General features: G+C 45.0%; 1 protein-coding gene across 49 annotated transcripts in view; it reads left to right on the top strand.

Annotated features, from left to right (window-relative positions):
- Positions 1 to 19,824, top strand: part of MAP4K4 (mitogen-activated protein kinase kinase kinase kinase 4) — a 188,672-nt gene that overhangs the window by 83,373 nt on the left and 85,475 nt on the right. For all 49 annotated transcript variants that reach the window (XM_074332411.1, XM_074332400.1, XM_074332401.1 and 46 more), the window contains exon 3: positions 3,607 to 3,663. In XM_074332411.1, the coding sequence (XP_074188512.1) occupies positions 3,607 to 3,663 (57 nt within the window). The remainder of the gene's footprint in view (positions 1 to 3,606; positions 3,664 to 19,824) is intronic.

A 19,824-nucleotide genomic window follows, 5' to 3' on the forward strand; every position in this document is an offset into this window, starting at 1 on the left:
TGCAGACTTAAACTCATAGCCCACCCTGAGAAGGGCAGTCATGGTATATTCTCTTGGGTAGTGTTGAGTAAATCACAGACACATTTTTATCATTTCAGAAGACTCTTTACGTAACCCCCTCAGCACAGGATTACATGTACATTCAGTCCTAGTATTAGTTTTTGTCCTCAGGCTATTTTACTGGCCATTTTGGTTCCTTTACACAATGGTGGCCCATCTCAGCAGATAGATTATTCTTTTTCAAATTTACAGTCCTTCCTTCCTTCCTTCCTTCCTTCCTTCCTTCCTTCCTTCCTTCCTTCCTTCCTCCCTCCCTCCCTCCCTCCCTCCCTCCCTCCCTCCCTCCCTTTCTTCCTTCTTTCTTTTCTTTCTTACTTATAGAGAAGTGCATTACTTAAGCATCCCACTGCCTTCCCACATACTGGTCTTGCCTTTTGAATATTTCGAGAAATGGGCCTAAATTGACGAGGTTTGAGATAGCTGCAAGCTGAATTAGTGAGAAAGGGTCATGAAATCGGCATGGGCCTCTGGAGGGAGTGCATAGAGGAAGATTCTCTGTGTCCACCAGGTATGGTGGCCAGGGCTTTACGTATCTGTGCACTTACTATAGCCTGCCTTATTCTAGAAAGGAGCTTCACTCATTGGGTCCCACAGTGATCTTCGGAAGCTCGTAGACGATAACCAACTTTGCCAAGGAAATACAGCAGTGGGGTGGTAGCAAAGGACGAGAGCCCAGGCCGCCTGAATCACAGATTCATTTCTTCTAGTGCATTGTCTTGTTTCTTATTGACAGAATTGTTGGACAGCTTAGCGATTTAAATTTCCATTTAAAATGAACCTAATTTTGGAAGACCTGGTATGTGTTCATGAAGACGGAGGCCTTTGCAGGGTCTGTTGTCTGACAAAGATAATTGAGTAGTTGTTAGTCCTAATTCTGTAATCCCTCAGTCAGGGAAACCAGTGTTCTGTATAAAACTGATGTTCTATATAAAACTAGTGTTCTGAGAATGAATTCAGAGCTCTCAGCGTTTGTGCCACCGTCAAACTACTAAGTCCTAAGGATACACTTGCAGTCTTGAGTTCAGGGATAGAGGGAAGAAAGGAAGATGCCGCTGTTATAGAAACACCTGGAGAGAGTTTTCCATAGACCAGTGGATTTTCTTGACCTGAAGGACCTTAAGTGTTACCATATCAGATGCTAAGAAGACCCTCACCTCGCCCACATGTCACCTGACACATTTCCAAAACTCTTGTGACATTTTCTCTCATCCCTCGTTTCTGTCAGCGACAAATCTGCTTTAGTGATTTGAGAGGAATCCCGCTGCATGAAGAGTAACAAGTATGTTTCCAGATTTGAGGGCTGACTGGGTGCAACAGACATGATCTTTGTGTCTCTTACATGGAAAGTACCAGAGGACCACTTAATGCTTCATCTTGTTAAGTTCTGTTCTTCTTGGATTCAAGGAGGTCATGTTTTGGCTTCATGATGTGTTGCCAGTCACAGGTAGTCCTGGGGGTTCCTTGATACTGTGCTAACAATTCATTTTCTGTGAGTTGAGAGAACCAAGGTCCAGTCGGAATTTATTACCAGGGTTGCACTTGACTGTGTGCCGTCTTTGCTCCTCAGATTTTCTTAACAATAAACCAGTGAGGTAGGTGCCACTCTTCCCTTCCCCTCTGTGACGGACAGGAGCCTGAGGCACACCCAGCGGCGATGGGCCCAGGTCTCAGCAACCGCGTGGAGGGATGATGTGTGGATACGGTCTCGGTGCGTCGCCCAAGCTTGGGACGGCTGTCCTGTAGCTGTAATAGCTGCAGGATCGTGCCCATGCCCAGGGCGTGAAGGAGAGAGAACTCAGTGTCCCACATACTGATGCGTAGCACAGAGCTGTGGTTACAAGGCTATATAAAAAGGCTGAGATTACAGAGCCTATAACACAAGCAGGTGGAGATTTTAAATGAGCGATTCAGAGGGGAACACTATCAAAAGATGTTGAAACTTGGACAGACAGGTAGCAAACAATGGCAGTAAGATCCAAAATACGGGAGCCCATATCACATTCATAAATTGCTGCTTTCCTGACGCAGAGTTGTGTTCCACTCTGTGCGTCTCTCAGATGGAGCTTCTGTGGACGTCAGATGGCCGCCGCCTCATTCAGTGTGCTGTATGGTAGCATACAGACCGGGCATTTCCTTTCAGGATCATGGGTTACCCAACTGTGAATGCAGAAATGGTGCCAGACTGTTCTCGGGGCTCTGCAGGGATGATGGAAGTGTGATAACGGGGTACTCAGAGGTGGCAGTTCAGGCCTGTTGAGGCTGGAAAACATGCCCATGGAGTGACAGCTGGGTCGGTGGCTGAAAGGGCAGGAAGGCAGAGTTCCCGGTTACGCAGCCCACCGTGGGGTCGCCCTGCCTCAGAAGCAGAACGTAGACCATCTGGGCTGCACATGTGGGGATGGGGGGCTGGTGCCCACAGCCACGCGCAGCCTGTCACAGATGAGGAAGATAGTTCGTGTTGAGGATGGTGGCGGTGGTGGTGCCTGTAGGTGGGTGACAGCGGGAATGAGGTTCCTGGCCTGTGGATTGTATTTGTCCTGCTTTCCTGTATGTGAAGTTGTTGCACGGTTCCTGCTTGTGGACTGCTGGGCCGTTGCTGGACTCCATCCCACCATGACCACATAGAGAGACATAATTGTAATACAGTGTCATTTTCAGAGTTGTTTTGTCCGAGTTGTAACTTGAGTTCCCACATAAACTTTCCAGAAGGGAGAGCTTTCCTCAGGTTTCAAGTTCTAAAGTTCATAACGCTCCATCATGAGACCACAAGAGAGAGACGCTCTTGGAAAACATGGAGACATTCTTTCTGTTTTACATTTGTTGCAGGAGGACTATTTTTCACAAAGTCCTTGAGTAGATCGTGCTCAGGATAGCTGGGTAGCTCTTTGTTCCTCACCTGGGAAATGACCAAGAGTGGGCAGAGGATAAGACTAACAGTAAATAGATCCAATAGTCCTTATCCAGGGGAGGGGAGAATGGCAGCACATTTGTTTGAAATACCTAGTAGTATAAGTGTTCTAGGTCAGGAATTCTAACATAGCTGTAAAAAAGCTCTCCCCCTTTCCTTTCCCTCTTTGTGCCCCCCATCTCTTTGCACACTCCCTTTAGTCTGGATAATTATTCTCCAACCTTCCTACATTGGAACTACAAGAAAGCTTCAAAGAATACTGTCAGTATTAGCTCTTGTACAGTCAGGTACTGGGTACTGGGAAGTTCACTAGGGAAAAGTGACTGTTGACCACTGGTCAACCTGATGTATAGAAAACATTTCTTCTATATGCTTGGACTGAGAGGTAATGATATGTACATTAAACCCTGGAAAGAATGAGGGAACAAAACTCATTTGTTCTTCTAATTGTTTTGTTTATCAAGTGGGGGTCATTAGTATTGCAAACCATATTGTTCTCCTGGAAAGCACGGGACTATTTCATCATCACTTTTGGGAAAAAGTGTAGAAGAGGTGATTTGTTAAACTTCAACTGTTGTTCTGTTCTAGTGATTGTGCAAAACAGTGGTGCCAATTATCTTTCTTTTCTGTTTTTTCAGGGTCGACATGTTAAAACAGGTCAGCTGGCAGCCATCAAAGTCATGGATGTTACTGAGGTAAGGTTGGGTCACAGATGTGTTTAAAGAACTTGTCAGATGAAAGACAAGCATCCCTCTGTCTCTGTGACCCCCAGTGTAAGAGTGTTGTTCTCTTGGGAGAGTCGATCTTCAACAAATTGCCCTCCTGTGACATTGTGGGTTCATAATGTCCAGCACGACAGTTGACTTAAATTGTTGCAGATGGTCCCCAAGTAACTAACAATCAGTAGCATTTTCTTCACACACACACACACACACACACACACACACACACACACACACACACACACACCCCCTACCCCTAAGTGATGTCATCCTTGGCAACATAATGGACCATAATTGGAAACATCTTCTCTAATGGAAAAGAAGAGATCTGAGAAGAGATCCTGGAGGTCACATGAATGGGGAGGTTGAGGGGTACAGGGTGGGGAAAGGCTTCTCTAGGGTCTTAGGCCACATTTGGGCCATTTCTTTTATTTTTAACATGGGGAAAGAAAACAGATCCAGCCAAGTTCCCAGAGGTTTGAAAACAGAAACATCTGCTAGGATGTTGAGCAGATTGTTGGCAAAATTTAGTAGCAAAAAATAGTTCTTGAAATGGTCACATGAGGATTTACTGTGTGGCTTTAGATGGGAAAGAGGAGAACTTAACTCAGACAAAAAATAAGTGCCTCTGTGTGTGCATGTATATATAAATATATATGCGTGAATCCATATTTAATTTTTATAAATAGGCATAGATTATAATGAACTAAATCCATCCTATTTTAAATTATAGTTGGCTCTTGAACAGCATGGGTTCTGGAACTGCACAGATCCATTTATACATGGATTTTTTTTCAATAGATACTGTAAATGTATTTTCTGTTATGATTTTCTTAATGTTTCTTCTCTCTAGCTTTATAGTAAGAATACAGTATATACAGTAATACATACAATATACGATGTGTATTATATGTGTATGTATATGCATGATGTGTGTAAATCTTCCAGTCAACAGTAGGTGATTAGTAGTAAAGTGTTTGGGGAGTTAAAAGTTATACGTGGATTTTCAACTGCGCAGGGGTCAGCGCCCCTACTCCCACGTTGTTCAAAGGTCAACTGTATTTTCATCAGAAATTTTACTTTACGTTCTCATTATTGCTTCTAACTTGCTTAATTATGAATAAGGTTTACTATCATATATCACAGATTCTAGAGAGAGTTAAGCAGCAGCCTTGGCAATGTGGGGGTATCGTTAAATCAAGCCATAATCTCCCCAAATCTGGGAGGTGATGGCAGAACTGATCTCAGGTGTACAGCTGCGTAATCTCAGGAGGTCTCTTTGGCTGCCCTCTTCTCCCGTTGGTCTCCGATAATATGCTCGTCTTCAGTGTCCACATTAGTAAGAATTAGAACACGTCGTTGTCTCTGGACCACACGACAACGGGTAGAGCTTTGTGCAGATGTTTGAAGATGTGACATTTCTCGAGGGGACTGCTCTCTTTTCTCTGCCAAAGAGGATGTGGAGGTTTTATAATGAAGTAGTACCATTGCTTGGTCTGCTGGCCAAGAGTCCGGTAACAGACTGTGTGACGTGTTGTGTTGTGCTGTAGTGGTCCTGTCTCGTGTGCCACTCAGTGGGCAATTGGCTGCTTTCCAGGTAAACATTATTTTCAAGATTATTTTGTAGCGTGGTGAAGGAGCAGCAAATTCTAGCCTACTGTCATCTGAATTCAAAAGTCCAGTTATTTCTGAGGTGCTCTCTGGCCCCCCCTCTAGCCGCCAGTCGCCGGCTGTGCCTGGTGGTGCTACCCTGGGCAGTGGGGTGCCCAGAGCCTGTGTTCTCCGACGTTTGTTAACACACTTCCTGCCTTGTTTGCTGGCAGACTTGTGGGTGCCATTCTAAAGGGAAGCTCTGGGAGTTTTATGAAGCATTTGCTGCAAGTCCTGAGAGTTGAGGTTCTTTCCTCACTTCAGCCTGGGCGGCCTGGCAGACTTGGCCGCGGTGGCCCCATCCTGCTGCTTTTCCCACCTCAGGTTGACGTCAAATGAGGTCTGTCTTCTCCGTAGAGGTCCTCTTCATGTAAGCCTAGCTCTGATTATACAAAGTCACTGTTAAAAAAAAAAAAGTGTAAAATATAGGAAAAAAAGGTACATCTTGATACTTCCACCACCTTATATAATAACCATTGTTGGTGCTTTGGTGTATTTCCTTTCAATCATCTCTCTGTGAGCAGAGCTATAAAATACACACATAATTGTGTGTAATAGATACTTTTGTATTCCACTTTCGTTGAATTGTATACAGAAGGTATTTCCTTGCCTGAAAAATCAGGCAGTGTTGGAAATGTGCATTTCCGGGACTTTAACAAATAATTATGCCAAACCCATGTGTTCAGGTGAAATGAAAACCAGATGGTGAGTCTTTCAGAACAAATACAAACTCAATCAGCCATTTACCATATTGGCCTCTCAGTAATATTTCTTCTGTGCTGTTTTCATGCCGTGATCTCTGTGCTATAGCCTGGGGCATAATACAGCTCTAGGCCGGCATGCAGCTGGCACCCTGGGAAACGCCCTTGCAGACCCCCACATCCAGGGCCTCTCAACACTCCTTGTGAAGTTGTAGGCATTGTCCAGGGTGGGACTGGGGTGCAGGGCGGGACTGGGGAGCTGGCTGGCATGAGATAGAATTTGCAACTGCTGTTTCTGGTTCCAGCTGCATTAGCAGGGGTGGTGGGAGAGGGTTCTGTGGATGAGAGCAGCATTCTGCATGGTTTCTGACTTCTACTCAGTTTCGTGTCAGGCAGGAGCAGAAAAGGTGTGAATGCTTATTCTTGGGAAAGAATCACAGACTCCTCCTGACTTTTGAGCCTGTTCCTTAGGTGAAATTGAGAGGCAGTTACCAGGCTCCTCCTCAGTCCTCAGGCTCAGAGGCGAGAGAACAGCAGGTGTGGGACTGTGAATGTGTGCGTGCTGTCCTCCCAGCTGGCAGCCCCTGGCAGCCCTCAGTGAATGTGCTCTAGGCTGCACTGAGCCCACTTCACTGCTCTACTTGATTATGAGAAACAAAGCCAACGGAGAACTCACATCTTACCTGGGGTCAGGTGGCAGGAGGGGGTGGGGGCTGTGGAGGAAACTGACGCGGTCTGAGAGGGAGGCATTTATTTGCAATACATGTAAAGATCTCTTCATGTGTCTTCTCCGACTTGAACAATTTTAAGAATTGTTTATCTTGAGGATTTGGAAGGGCTTTTTTTCTTTTTGAAGATTGCTTGTCATTTATCTGATTGTTTGTGGGAAGGTTTTAAGGAGCAGGTTAAGGATATGTTCAAACTGGACAAAATCAGTACATGAGATCTATAGCTTTGTTGTTTTTGAAATAATTATAGAGTCACAGGAATTTGCAGAAAAGTGTAAAGGGAGGCCCCGTGTACCCTCCCCCAGTTTTCCTCAGTGGGAGCACTTGCATAACTATTGCCGTAAAATATCATAATTGAAGTCCACGCACAAAACGAGGCAGGCGAATGATGGCTTTTACAAGCTGAGGATTTGCACTGGACTCCAAGGTTAGATTATAGCAAATGAGGCTGTATCATTCCACTGTCTGTCTGCCTGCGTGGCTCAGAACCAAGGCAGGCCCTGGAAGTTGGCCTTGAGACAATCCGCTGAGCTGATTTGGATTTCCCCAACTTGAGAGTGCGTTCATTTGCGTGTGATGTGTTTTGAGGAATGCTTGAATTGGTTGTTTGAATTCATGATAGCCCCTTCATGTCAATTCCTGTGTCTTAATGTCAGCTTGTATTAAACATAAGGGACTGATTGTTTCTTGCAGTTTTGGGGGGGGTCTCCCATTATTTTGAAGTGACACTCTGGAAGGTAAAAAGATGAATTAGATAGGTCAGCAATCCTCAATTTTGGGGTCCATGAACTCTTAGAGTAAGGTTTGTCTCTAGAAGTCAATTTTATGTTTTCATTTTAATAATTTCCCCCAAACTTTTTATTATGAGAATGTTTATAATTACAGAGCTGTTGAAAGAATGAACACTCTACCCTTCACTTACACTCAACAGTTGTTAATGTTTTGTATGTGTGTTGTTGTGGTACCACAATGGCCTTTCACTTATAAATATATGAGCACGTTTCTCTTAAACACAGTCGTCTCCATAATCGTACCACCAAAGAGAATTAATTCCAGAATTGCACACATACATGTCTATTTAGTCTGTATTCAGATATCTTCAATTGTGCCAAGAAAGTTTTTGTAATCATTTTTTCACATCATAATCCAATTGAGTTTTGTGTGTTACACTTGGTTAGCTTATCTGTTTATTCACTTTTAATCTAGACCCATCCCTCTGTGCCCTCCTTGCCCCTTTCACTTTTTTTTTTAAAAAGAAATTGACTTGGAAGAATCCGGCCAATTATTTCATAGAATATCCTACATTCTGGATTTGTCTGACGGTTTCTTCATGTTGTGTTTTATCTTGTTCCTCTCGCCTGTATTTCCCGTCACCTGGAAATTAGGTTGAGAGGCTTGATTAGATGCAAATTAAATGTTTTTAGACAAGAAAACCTCTTTGGTGGTATTCGTTACTTCATATTGCATCGCACTGGGGGGCACGTTCGCTCTGGTTGTCTCATTATTAGTGAAGCCAAGTTTGATCACTTGATTGGAGAGGTGACTGCCAGGCTCCCCACTCACTTTGCGTAAATGGTCTCCAGGGTGACACCCAGTGAGTATGCTGTTCACCCACGACTTTTTAGCTAAGGTTTTGTCATTCATTTGCTGATCCTTGCTTGAGTTAGTTGTGATTGCAAAATGAGGATGTTCAGATTCTGTCTTCTGCGTTTATAGTTACATCTGTCTATAAAGAAGAGTTTCCTTTCCTTCCTTGTCCTCTTTCTTTTATAGACATGGGCGATTTTATTTATTCGATATGTTTCCACCAATTAAAGCTGCTCTTATTATAATTATCATTATTATTATTTAATCAAATTTTGCCAAATTTGGCCACAGGAGCTCATCAGACTGGTTTCTTGTAGCCCTCTGACACGACCCCATTCGTTTTAGGACTTCCTTGTTTTCTGGCACAAATGGACATTTGAAGCTCACCTGCCAGAATGTGGAGTCCTTTCCTCTGGGGAGCCTTAGTTCCTTTAAGTGGGAAATATATTTAGAAATCAATGTCTGAACGCCAAGTGTGCTCATTGCCGCTGAGGTGTTACTGCTTCTAGGCCCTTTCAGTAGACAGAGCATGGAAATGGATTTTTCAAAGATTAGTTTTTCCTTATTTTATGCTTGTCTGTTTTATAGTTCTCTTTTCTCCTAGACTGAAAAAATCTTGGTTCGTAATAAAGTAATACATTTAGTTATTTATTTTTAAGTGAATATAATATCATTTCAGAATTCTATTATAGTAACAATGCTACTGCTTAACAGTAGATATGGAGTGAAGGTTACAGTTTCTCCGAAATTCTTTCTGTCTTCACAGTGTATCTGTCAAGCATAGTCAGAGTGCTGTGTTCAGAAGTTACTTGAAACAATTATTTTCTTTGTATGGTTTATCAGTTTCATATATAGCTAGGTTCAGTTTTTATTTTGATTCGCTTATAGGGTTTGCTTTCTCTCCTGATTTAATTTAATTTTTGAATGTGTAAATCGTTTCCACGGCTCACAAATCAAAACGACATAAAAAGGTGTGCATTTTGATAAACAGTTTCAAAAAACTTAGGTTAGGTCATCTGGATGACAGACCACCTTACACCCAAGTGTTGGGCATGTAATTTCACTGTTCCTGTTTGTGTTTGTTACTGCTTTGGGCAAAGTAGGGCTAAACCTTTCTGGGGTGGTGCAGAGAGAACAGAGGCAAACTTAATATTGATGTTTCCTGTCAAACAGAGATGAGATGGTGTTTCCTGTCAAACAGAGATGAGACGTTGCTCTGTGGGATGACGTTTCACCCACTTCATCACCACTGGGGGGGTGGGGGGTGGGCTGCGTCAAGCCAGTCTCCTGGCCGGCCCAGTGGCCTCTCCTCCCCTCGGCCTTCTGGCGTAGCCTGCGGTTAACCAAGTCACTCTTAAGTGTGGTCTGGACCCCACTACAGCAGCACTTGTTAGAAATGCAGCGTCTCAGGTTCCATCCCAGACCTCTGCAGCAGAAATTCTAGGTCGGGGGCCCAGCAGCCCCCTAGGGGATTCTGACACACCCTGATGTTTGAAGACTCTTTCTTCTGTGGAACCTTAGGAAAGAAGCCGCCCTCTCTTCTCTTCGGGTGAGGAGCTCCAGCTCAGACACTGGCACTGCTGCTCTGAGAGACGTACATTACTAGTGAAAGTGTAGGGAATAGAACCCAGATCTTTGATTCTCAATTTATGGAACCTTTGCAACTATCAACAATTTCAAACATCGGGTTCTTAGTAGGTTTGTTGAGAGTTGGTTTGTTCTGGCCTTAAGGGATCGATGGGTCTTGACTGTTTTTTCGCCTTTCAAAAGTGTGTTTTCAGCAGATCAGCCAGAGCAGACTTTATTTTAGTCCTATGACCAAAATGTGTGTGATTGGCCAATGTGGCGGATGCCTCGGAGCACAGGGGATGCTGGGCCTGAAGCCCATTGGCTGCAGGAAGCCAGCCAGCAGGTTTTATTGAGTCCCTTCCACGTTTCTTGCTCTGAGAGATGTGAGCATAAGGGCTGCGTAAAAACCTGGCATTGTCTAGAACAGCCAGTGAAATCCCAGCCTCTGCCTGTCAGTAAACTGGAGAGGCAAAAGCCACAGAAAAAGTGGCCAGGCGCTGAGCAGTGTAGGAGGTGTGACAATTAAGTTCGCGAACTTGTTGCAACGCTGTTGCTAACCGTTTTTGATATCAGAGGGATTATTCATTATGAATTTGTACCAACTGGACAAACAGTTAACCAAGTTGACTAATTGGAAGTGCTGAAAAGGCTGCATGAAAAAGTTAGACGACCTGAACTTTTTGCCAACAATTCATGGCTCTTGCATCAGGACAATGTACCAGCTCACACGGCACTGTCTGTGAGGGAGTTTTTAGCCATTAAACAAATAGCTGTATTGGAACACCCTCCCTACTCACCTGATCTGGCCCCCAGTGACTTCTTTCTTTACCTAAAGATAAAGGAAACATTGAAAGGAAGACATTTTGATGACATTCAGGACATCAAAGGGTAATATGACGACAGCTCTGATGGCCATTCCAGAAAAAGTTCCAAAGTTGCTTTGAAGGCTGGACTAGGCGCTGGCATCGGTGCAGAGCTTCCCAAGGGGAGTACTTCGAAGGTGACCATAGTGATATTCAGCAGTGAGGTGTGTAGCACTTTTTCTAGGATGCGTTTGTGAACTTAATTGTCCAACCTCATGAATTACCGCTGGTGGACAGCTATGTGAGCTGGGTCCACAGAGCAGGAGGACACATTTCTTACTCTCTGGTAGTTCATCCTCTGGCAAGAAGGAGCAAAACAAACTTCTCCAGTGACAAAGCCAGGCCTGTGAGGCTTAACAATTTCAGTTTTCAGCAGGAGGGGAGCACAGTGTAGTGAATGTGCTGTTCTTGTCTAGACTGAAAATAAGAACGAAAGGAAGGGAGGGAGAGATCTCTGTGGACCATGGGACCCATCGTTCCGTCCTGTTGTTCCCCAGAAGCCAGTTAAACGTGCAGGCCTTACAGCTTGGTGCTGGTTCCTTCAGGCCACTGGCAGTGCTCTGTGCTGCTCTGCGTGGCTCTGGCAGGCTTGTATCGGCTCGTTCAGGGTTGTCAGGGAGAGAGGGTCGTCAGTGCATCAGTGACACCCAGTGTGTGTCCCCTCCCAGAATGTTCTTTCTGGCCTTCTCTTCCTCTACTTTTTACCTTTCTTAACAAATTACCTTCTCTTTCTTACCAACTGAGAGGGAAACTGATGTGCCAAAGTCAATAGGACGAGGAAGGTGAAGACTAAGCTGTCTGCCTCAGGTATTTTGTGTTTTTCAGGCATTTTGTGTTTTTCATGTTGAAGACTCTTCATTTTATTTATGGATGACAACAGTTGAGGTTCAGAAAGGTGACTGACCTGCACAGAGGTGGCACCCCAGCCTCCTTTGCATCGTACCGGGGACTTCTTAGTTCACGTTGAGCGCAGCCGTGCTCGTCTGTAGTTGGATTCTAGTGTAGTGGCAACTAACACGTTGCGAGGCCGTGAAAATCGTAGGTGCTCAAGTCTTTGATGACTAGAACAGGCTGTTCTGTTTTCAGTGGGCATTTAGATAAACATGTGATAGATCACACTATTGACTTCATTGTCCAGCGAATGACAGTAATATATTGTTGCAATAGAGGACTCTAGAAGGTGATCGAGGGTTATAGCAGTCTCTTTCTGTACTCAAAAATATTAAAATTAATCAGAGATGGTATACACTAATCATAAATAAATAATAGTAAGAACTACTCTTCACGTTTAATCCCTCTGGGAGAGAAAACAAAGGAGTCCTTTAAACTATTAGTGGTGAGAAAGAGTGAGTACATTTCTGGGCTTTGTTTTTAGAATTGTCACTGAACTAATAAAAATGATTTATCTTTTTTCTCCTCTTTCCTCTGAACATAAATTTGAGGCCTATAACTATTTTTCAAGGTGAATTTATAGTTTATGAGCTTCATAGAAGTCGCCTCATTATTTAATACTCATGTCCTGGCTTTGACCCCAAGATTGTGTTAATGTCCTTTGTTAGAATCGGGCCTAGAATTAAATTTAATAAAGCCTCAGTTTCCTCATCTGTAAAACGGAAAAATAATTCCTATCTCATAGGCTTTTGTCAGAATTAAAATTATGTAATAGGTGTAGTGTCTCGCATGTGTATTTTTACATGGAAAATGAGGGTTTCTTTGTTCCTTCCCCTCATTAAAGGTATTCAAATAACTCATCACTTTTGCTGAAGATTATTTAGCTACAAAGCTGCGTCCTTACTGTTGTCATGGCTTCTCCCCGGGGCTTCTTTGGTTCCCCTCTGGTTATAGAGTCACTATTTGGTCCTTGGAACTTCTTTCTCCCTCTCTGTGCGCTGTCTTCTAGTGGTGTTTGAATGACTGCCTCGAGAGCAGTTCCCACATGTTCATTTCACGCGTACGTCATTCTGTGCTACATTATAAACTCTTCAGGGCGCTCTTTTAGGACTCGCATAGCCCTCCCAGGCTCAAGACAGATCCATTCACATGGGGGGTGCTCAGCTTGTATTTGCTGTTTCTAAAGAATGTCCTGGCAATTTTAAAGGAGAATTCCCTAAAGCGTTGTGAGCATGGGCAAAATATATATATATAGCATCTTTTTTATAACATTAGAGACAGCCTTTATTTTAATATATGTGGTAGTATATATTTTATTACTTTATAATCATACATTTTCTCTAGTGCTTTGTGGGATAGTTTTAAATATTAAAAAGGAGTAGAGAAAAACATTCTGACTGAAAATGTGACCAAGTACCAATTGCTTTGGTCAGATGCAGTTTGGGTTCATTGCAACTAGAAATGGCAGGTGGCAACCATGGTTTGCCGGTTTTTTAGTGCTGTCCATGAAGTTGCTCAAATTCATTCATTTAAACAATTACTGAACACGTAGCCTTTTTACGTGTGCGTTCTCAGATCTGGGGTGGGATGGAACCTTAAGTATGCTCTAGAAGGAGCTATTCGTGATCTCTTGGTAAAACAAAACTGGCTGTGAAAGGACGTTCTTTGTAATTGTTAACGAGCGTTCTTCAGCCAGATAGAGCTTCCACAGTTTTCTTAGTTTAGTGCCATCACTTCATGAATGAAAGGCATTTTTTCTAAGTAAAATAAATAGTTATAAAAGAAAGAACCACCCAGCAAATTTTGTATAAACTAAATTGCTGTTTTAAAAAATATGGACACTGTTCTTTAACAGTCCCATCCTCCCTGCCCCACCAACTTTTTTTTTTAACTTTTGGGCTGTAAATGTGGAATTTGTTTTTCACCTTGACACCTCCCTTCTCACCCCCGTTCTCAGCAAATTGATCAAAAGGGGTGTGTATCGGAGGTCCTCCAGACTGTCCTGGGGTCCCGTGATTTGCGAGGGAGACTAACAGGTCCTGCAAGTCCCCAGCTGTGACTTACAGCACAGCGAAAGGACACAGAGCAGATGAGCAAGGGGAAGGCCCTGGGGGAAGCCTGAAGGGACCAGAGGTCCAGTCCCAGTGGACTCACTAGGACGTGCTTCATTCCCCCGGCAGCAAGTTGGGGCAGCGCACGTGAGGTCTCTATCCGGGACACCTGCTAGAGACTCAGTGCCAGAGTGTGTACTTGGAGCTGGTCACATAAGCACCCTCAGCCTGGCACACACCCCAAATTTCAGACTTCCTGGAGGAAAGTCGGTGTTTAGCATAAACCACATTGTTTGTTCATACTACCTAGGAACCGGGAGCCACTCTTACCTGTTCTGCGAGTGGTGGAAACCCTTCTGAAATCCAGGTCCCAGGTCCCAGCCAAGGGCCACCCTTGCAAGCAGGCCTTTCTAGGGATGGCAGTCTCAGGGCTGGGGACTACACTCGTCTGAGCGCTGCAGTTATCACCTGCTTGCTCACCACCCATAACTGGATGTCTGAGAGCCCAAACGCAGCATGTCTCCTGCGAGTTCCTAGTCTTCTCTCACTGACTTGTTCCACCTGCAGTTTTGCCCTTTCTCAATTGCTGGCAACTCCAGCCTTCTGTGTGCTCGGGCCACAAAAACCTTGGGGGCTTTATGATTGCTCCCTTTCTGTCATATAGCACTTACCTTGTCTCTTAGGAAATCCTGGTGGTGCCACCTTCAAACTGTCCGGTTTGTGTCAGAAATCCTAGCCTCTGGTGGACGGGGGAGGGAGTGGGCCACACATTAACTGTTGAGTCTGGGTTATAGGTACAAGAGAGTTTGTTACTGTATTTTCTCTACTTTTGTATATTTGAAATTCATAACAAGTTATAATAGTCTAAGGGTCTGTAAAAAAAATAACACCCACATGAACCTGACCTCTTGCCACCACACTTTCTACTGCCAGGTCCTCCCTGGTTTCCACTGCCTGCACCTCTCGCCTCGGTTTCTGTAGTAGCTCCTAACACGTCTTCCTGCTTCCGTGCTTGTTGACTAGTCTTTTCTCAGTATAGCAGCCTAGTGAGCTTTTTGAAACAAAGTCAGATCAGAATCTTTCATTGGCCCTTAGTGAGCTCAGAGTAAAAGCCCAGGCTCTTGTGGTGGCGTCAGTGCCTACGGGATCGGCCTCCCACCCGTTTGTTCTCAGACCCCCTCTCCTGCTCCCCCCGCCCCCACTCCATCCACACAGGCCTGCTCACTGTTCCTCCAACCTGCCAGGGTGCTCCGGCCTGAAGACCTGTCACCTGCTGCTTGTCGCCTCCCGGAATGCCATTCCCCCATGACAGCATGGCCCTCTCCCTCACCGTGTTCATGCCTCCTGCTGCCCTTATCTTGTCTGCATTTTCTATTTGCATGGCACAGTTTACAGCTGGCTCATTTATATCTCCTGCCTCCACCATCACTCCACCACCCTTTCCCTCAAGAACAGAAGCTCTATGACAGGGGTCTTTCTCCATTCTTTTCAGTGATGTGCCATCCCCAGCGCCAGTTCAGTGCTTGGCGTTTCATGAACATTTGTTGAATGAATGAATAGTGTCAGTGCTGGAGGGTGTATTGGAAATCTGCTAGAGTGCCCCTTCTTCCTTTTCAGACGCGACAAACCCAAAGCTTGGAGAAATTAAATGTGGTTGGTTGATGGTTTGGTGTTTGGATGTGCACGTACTTTGGTTCATGAACTACCTGGAAATTAAACTTTTAATCTTTTAATTATATGTGATGAGATGATACCCTTTGAGATGTGATAAGAAGATGGTGAAGCAGTACAGTTGGAAAGAAAAGGTTTCAAATATCCTGTGCCCATTCCGTGGAAATACTTCACCTTTTTTTAAAAAATGGTAAAGCCTTTTAAAAGGACCTCCTTAGCATCCCAACCCGTGTTTTTCTAAATTTAATTCCAATAACTGCTTTTTAGTTTGAATTGTCTTTATAGGACGAGTATAAATCCATATAATAAACTTCCTGGAATTGCGTCTTTGATTAGCCAATGTCCAGTGAAAATCTATGGTAAGAATGTACACAGTGTCTTAAGCTGATATGACAGTGAAGGGGGTTTTAGAGTAAAAGCTTTAATTGTTTAACTGAAGGAACCCCCCCCCCCCCCCCCCGTGTGGCATCACAGCCTGATAGAAGGAAAGGGGTACATCTCGACTGCCAGCATTCCTGTCTAGTAATGATTCTGACCTTTGTACTCACCCTACAGAAAAGAGGGTTGGTTTAGTGAGCTCCATCTAAATCACGGTCAGAGAGCAGGTAGCTGACTGGCCAAGTATTCAGCTTCCACGTCTGCAGTGTGTGGGATGGCCCCTCAGCAGAGCGGCACCAGGCTGTGTCCCCCAGGTAGGAAAGCTGCCCTTTGGGGAACACGCAGGCGCAGAGCAGCCCCTCTTCCTGTCGCTCCCCATCACACCCCTAGCTCTGGGCTGTGCCACACATTACACCGTCCCCTAGATTGTAACCCCACGTGTTACCACCACACGACGAAGCCCAAGTTATATTATGACCGTATCCTGCCCCAAAGCTCCTGTTTAATTGTTCCTCCTACAGATTCACATCGTCCCTTGGGACCTGGGGCATTGCATGTAGGTCAGTATGTGTTAGAGGTTTGAAATGAACTTGAGAGTCACTACAGTGATGGAACTTTCACTGAAAACCATGGTGAGGAGAAGGGAAGCGATCTCCTGGCTCCTACCCTCGTTCTCACAGCTGCTCTGATGGGACGGCGGGCCGACTGGAGGAGCTCCGCGTCCGCACCCCGGCTGCTTCTGTAACCTGGGCTCTGGTGGTTGTCCCAGTGTCCGGGGCTTGTCTCCTGGCCTGGGAACCCTGTGCCCGTCTCCTTTACCTTCGTGTCTTTTATGTCTAGATGTTCTCAGAAAAAATTTTCCCCTTTCCTTAACATACCTGTGTTGTAGCGATGTAGCTGACACGTCTGGAAGAAGCCACTTCTCAAGGGTAGCTGTGTGTGCGCTTGCCTTTGTCTGTGTTTGTGAAGCATAATGTGTACAGGAAAGTGCACAAATTATACGGAAGGTTCCAAACACTGAACATCCGCACTCCTGAGCCCGCAGCTGGATCCACAGGCACAGCATCGGCAGCATCCCGGACAGTCCCGTGCCCCTCCGGCCACCGACTCATCCCCCAAGAGTCTGACTTCTGACTGTCAGACTGTCCCAACTTCTAACATGGCAGATTATCTTTGCTTGTGTTTGTCCTTGATGTAGATGGAACCATGAGGTACTCTTATGGCATCTTTCACTTCATATTATGTTTGTGAGACCAGTTCCTACCACTGCTGTAGAGAGAGTTTGTTCTCGTTGCTTTCAGCATTTTATTGTGTCCCAATAAAGCATCTAAGCGAATATATCTGTTGGGTGCAGAGCTGGCCATGCAGCCTAGCACCGTCTTGCGTGTAGTAGGTGCTGAATTGAATTGCTGCAGAAATGGAAGGAGATTTACCTGATTTACCTGGGGTGGGAGCATTCCCTTTAGTGGGTAAGAGATGCTGAAGTGCATGTTGCAGGTAAAAGTTTCACTTTTTTATTTCTCCTGTTTGGGCATGATTAAATCTTTACTTCTTAGTTTTATTTCCTCAACTTCAGGAGTCGTGAGAAACAGTAGAAAACGCTGCTAACTTTTTTCTTTTTTTTTTTTTAAAGATTTTATTGGGGAAGGGGAACAGGACTTTATTGGGGAACAGTGTGTACTTCCAGGACTTTTATTTTCCAAGTCACGTTGTTGTCCTTTCAATCTTAGTTGTGGAGGGTGCTGTTCAGCTCCAGGTCCAGTTGCCGTTGCTAGTTGCAGGGGGCTCAGCCCACCATCCCTTGCGGGAGTCGAACCGGCAACCTTGTGGTTGACTGGATGCGCTCCAACCAACTGAGCCATCCGGGAGCTCAGCGGCAGCTCAGCTCAAGGTGCCGTGTTCAATCTTAGTTGCAGGGGGCGGAGCCCACCATCCCTTGCGGGACTCGAGGAATTGAACTGGCAACCTTGTGGTTGAGAGCCCACTGGCCCATGTGGAAATCGAGCCGGCAGCCTTCGGAGTTAGGAGCATGGAGCTCTAACTGCCTGAGCCACCAGGCCGGCCCGCTAACTTTTGGTGACTTAGAAATCAAGTGTTACTTAGCACCTGTTTCCAGAGCCCCCATCTTTGTTGGTCTCAGAGCTTTTTCCACGGTGATGGGTCTCCAGCAGAGCTTACCAATCACCTTTGGGGGCTCCTGTTCCATCCTGCAGCATGTCCTCCCCTCCTCCCTTAAGGTGGTGGAAGTTTGGGGCAAAATAAGATAAGGAGATAAGGAGATGGAACCAAACAAGTGAAATTCCCAGCGAGCCTTTGTCCTTGCCCCACCCTACCCGCCCCTCCCTGCTGCATCTCCAAGTGAGAAATCTCTCAGGGTTCACTCATTCTCATTTCAGTGACAAGCATGTTTATAAAAAAAAAGCAGTCTTTGGTGTGACATTTTGTTATCAGTAAGAGAGCTGCAATCACGGTAGTAAGTGTTAGGTTGAGGGAACATGTCCATCTGTGGTATTTCCTGGCCATGACTCACTTCCCATGAGCCCCCTGGTGAGGCTTCTCCTGTGAATGGATGCGGGAGCCAAGGTGTTTGTACAAGAAAAGAGCCAACACCTTCTCTGTGGCGGTTTCACTTTTCCTGTGCCTGGGAACTCCGCCACCCTGGGTCCCCTCTCACTTGTCTCCACTTGCTGAAGATGCAGGGTCCTCCCCCCCTCCCCAGACTAGAACTAAAGAAGCATCCCTGGTTATTTGTTCCTCCTTAAGTTGGTTAGAAAGAAGAAGAAAACATTTTATTTGAACAGTGATTGTGCAGATGTTTTTGTTCAGAGGGGAAAGGACAGGAAGGCCGTTGAGATGGGAGAGATGAGAACGTGGAGCTGCAGTGTGAGCGCGGCACCTGCGGGCTTGGTGCGAACAGTGTCCACTTGGCCCTGATTCCTCTCTGGCTTGGTAACAAGGGAATGCCTGCTCACGCCGGCTGGCAGCCTGTTCTCATGGCCTTCCCTCGCCTCAGCTAACCTGACAGGGCACTTCATGGGGGTTTGAGTAGACTGCCTCATGTCTGGCCATGTTTGTGTAAGTGCCACAGGCTGGGTGTGTGTACGTGGGGGGGCGTGTCAGTGGAAGTCAGTCCTGAGACAAAAGGGACCGATGAGGTGCGTGACATTTGTGATGCAAGATTCAACAAAATGAGTTACTTTCTTCAAGATAAGTCCTCTGCCTTACTGGTGACCACCAGTTGCAGTTATTTCCTCTGTGCTTGTCTTTTCCCCACTAGGAGGATGGGAGCAAACGCCCATTTCTCCTCACCGTGAGTTGAGTGCGGGGTGAGTTGGAGATAACCAGAGACCAGTGCTGTGTAGTGGGGGTGTGGCCTGGGAGGTCGGGAGAGGGACTACTGGCTCCCTGCGGGGGGGTGGGGGGGGGAAGACAGACTGCATCTCCCTCTAAACCCCTGGAGCCCCTGCTGTGCGGCCCCCCACCCCCACCCCAATATAGCAGAATCCATAGCTGACCAGGTAAAGCTGAGGTCATTACGGATGGTGGTTGTTTTCTTAACCGCTCTCCTCATGTTAGCTTAGAAATTCAAGGTCTTTCGGGCCTTTGAATTTTACTGGTTAGTTCTGCTTATCGTGATGGTAAGAAAATTCAAATTTATCCCCTCCTTTGGACCCCAAGAAAAGTTCAGTACACTTAGAATGGTGAATTATATGGTATATAAATTATAGTTCAATAAAGTAGTTGCAACACAAAGTTTAAATGATTTCTGGAGTATTGTTGGGTTTTTTCTTTTTTATGGAAGATATTTTAGGGGAAAATATAGAGAAATCAAAAGATAGAAAAAAACATTTTGTAATTATGTCAGCTTGGCTTAATTACTGTTAAAATGTTAATGTATATTTTTCTAGTTTCGCATATAGAGATATATTTGTGTGTGTATACATATAAAATCATTTATAAAATGATAAAGTAGCCTTTTTTCTAACATTAAAAATAATATACTCATTTAGAAAATTGGAAGATGGAAAAGATTTATTTTTTTCTT

Source organism: Rhinolophus sinicus, linkage group LG05 (genome assembly GCF_036562045.2).
Source record: "Rhinolophus sinicus isolate RSC01 linkage group LG05, ASM3656204v1, whole genome shotgun sequence".
Taxonomy (NCBI): Eukaryota; Metazoa; Chordata; class Mammalia; order Chiroptera; family Rhinolophidae; genus Rhinolophus; species Rhinolophus sinicus.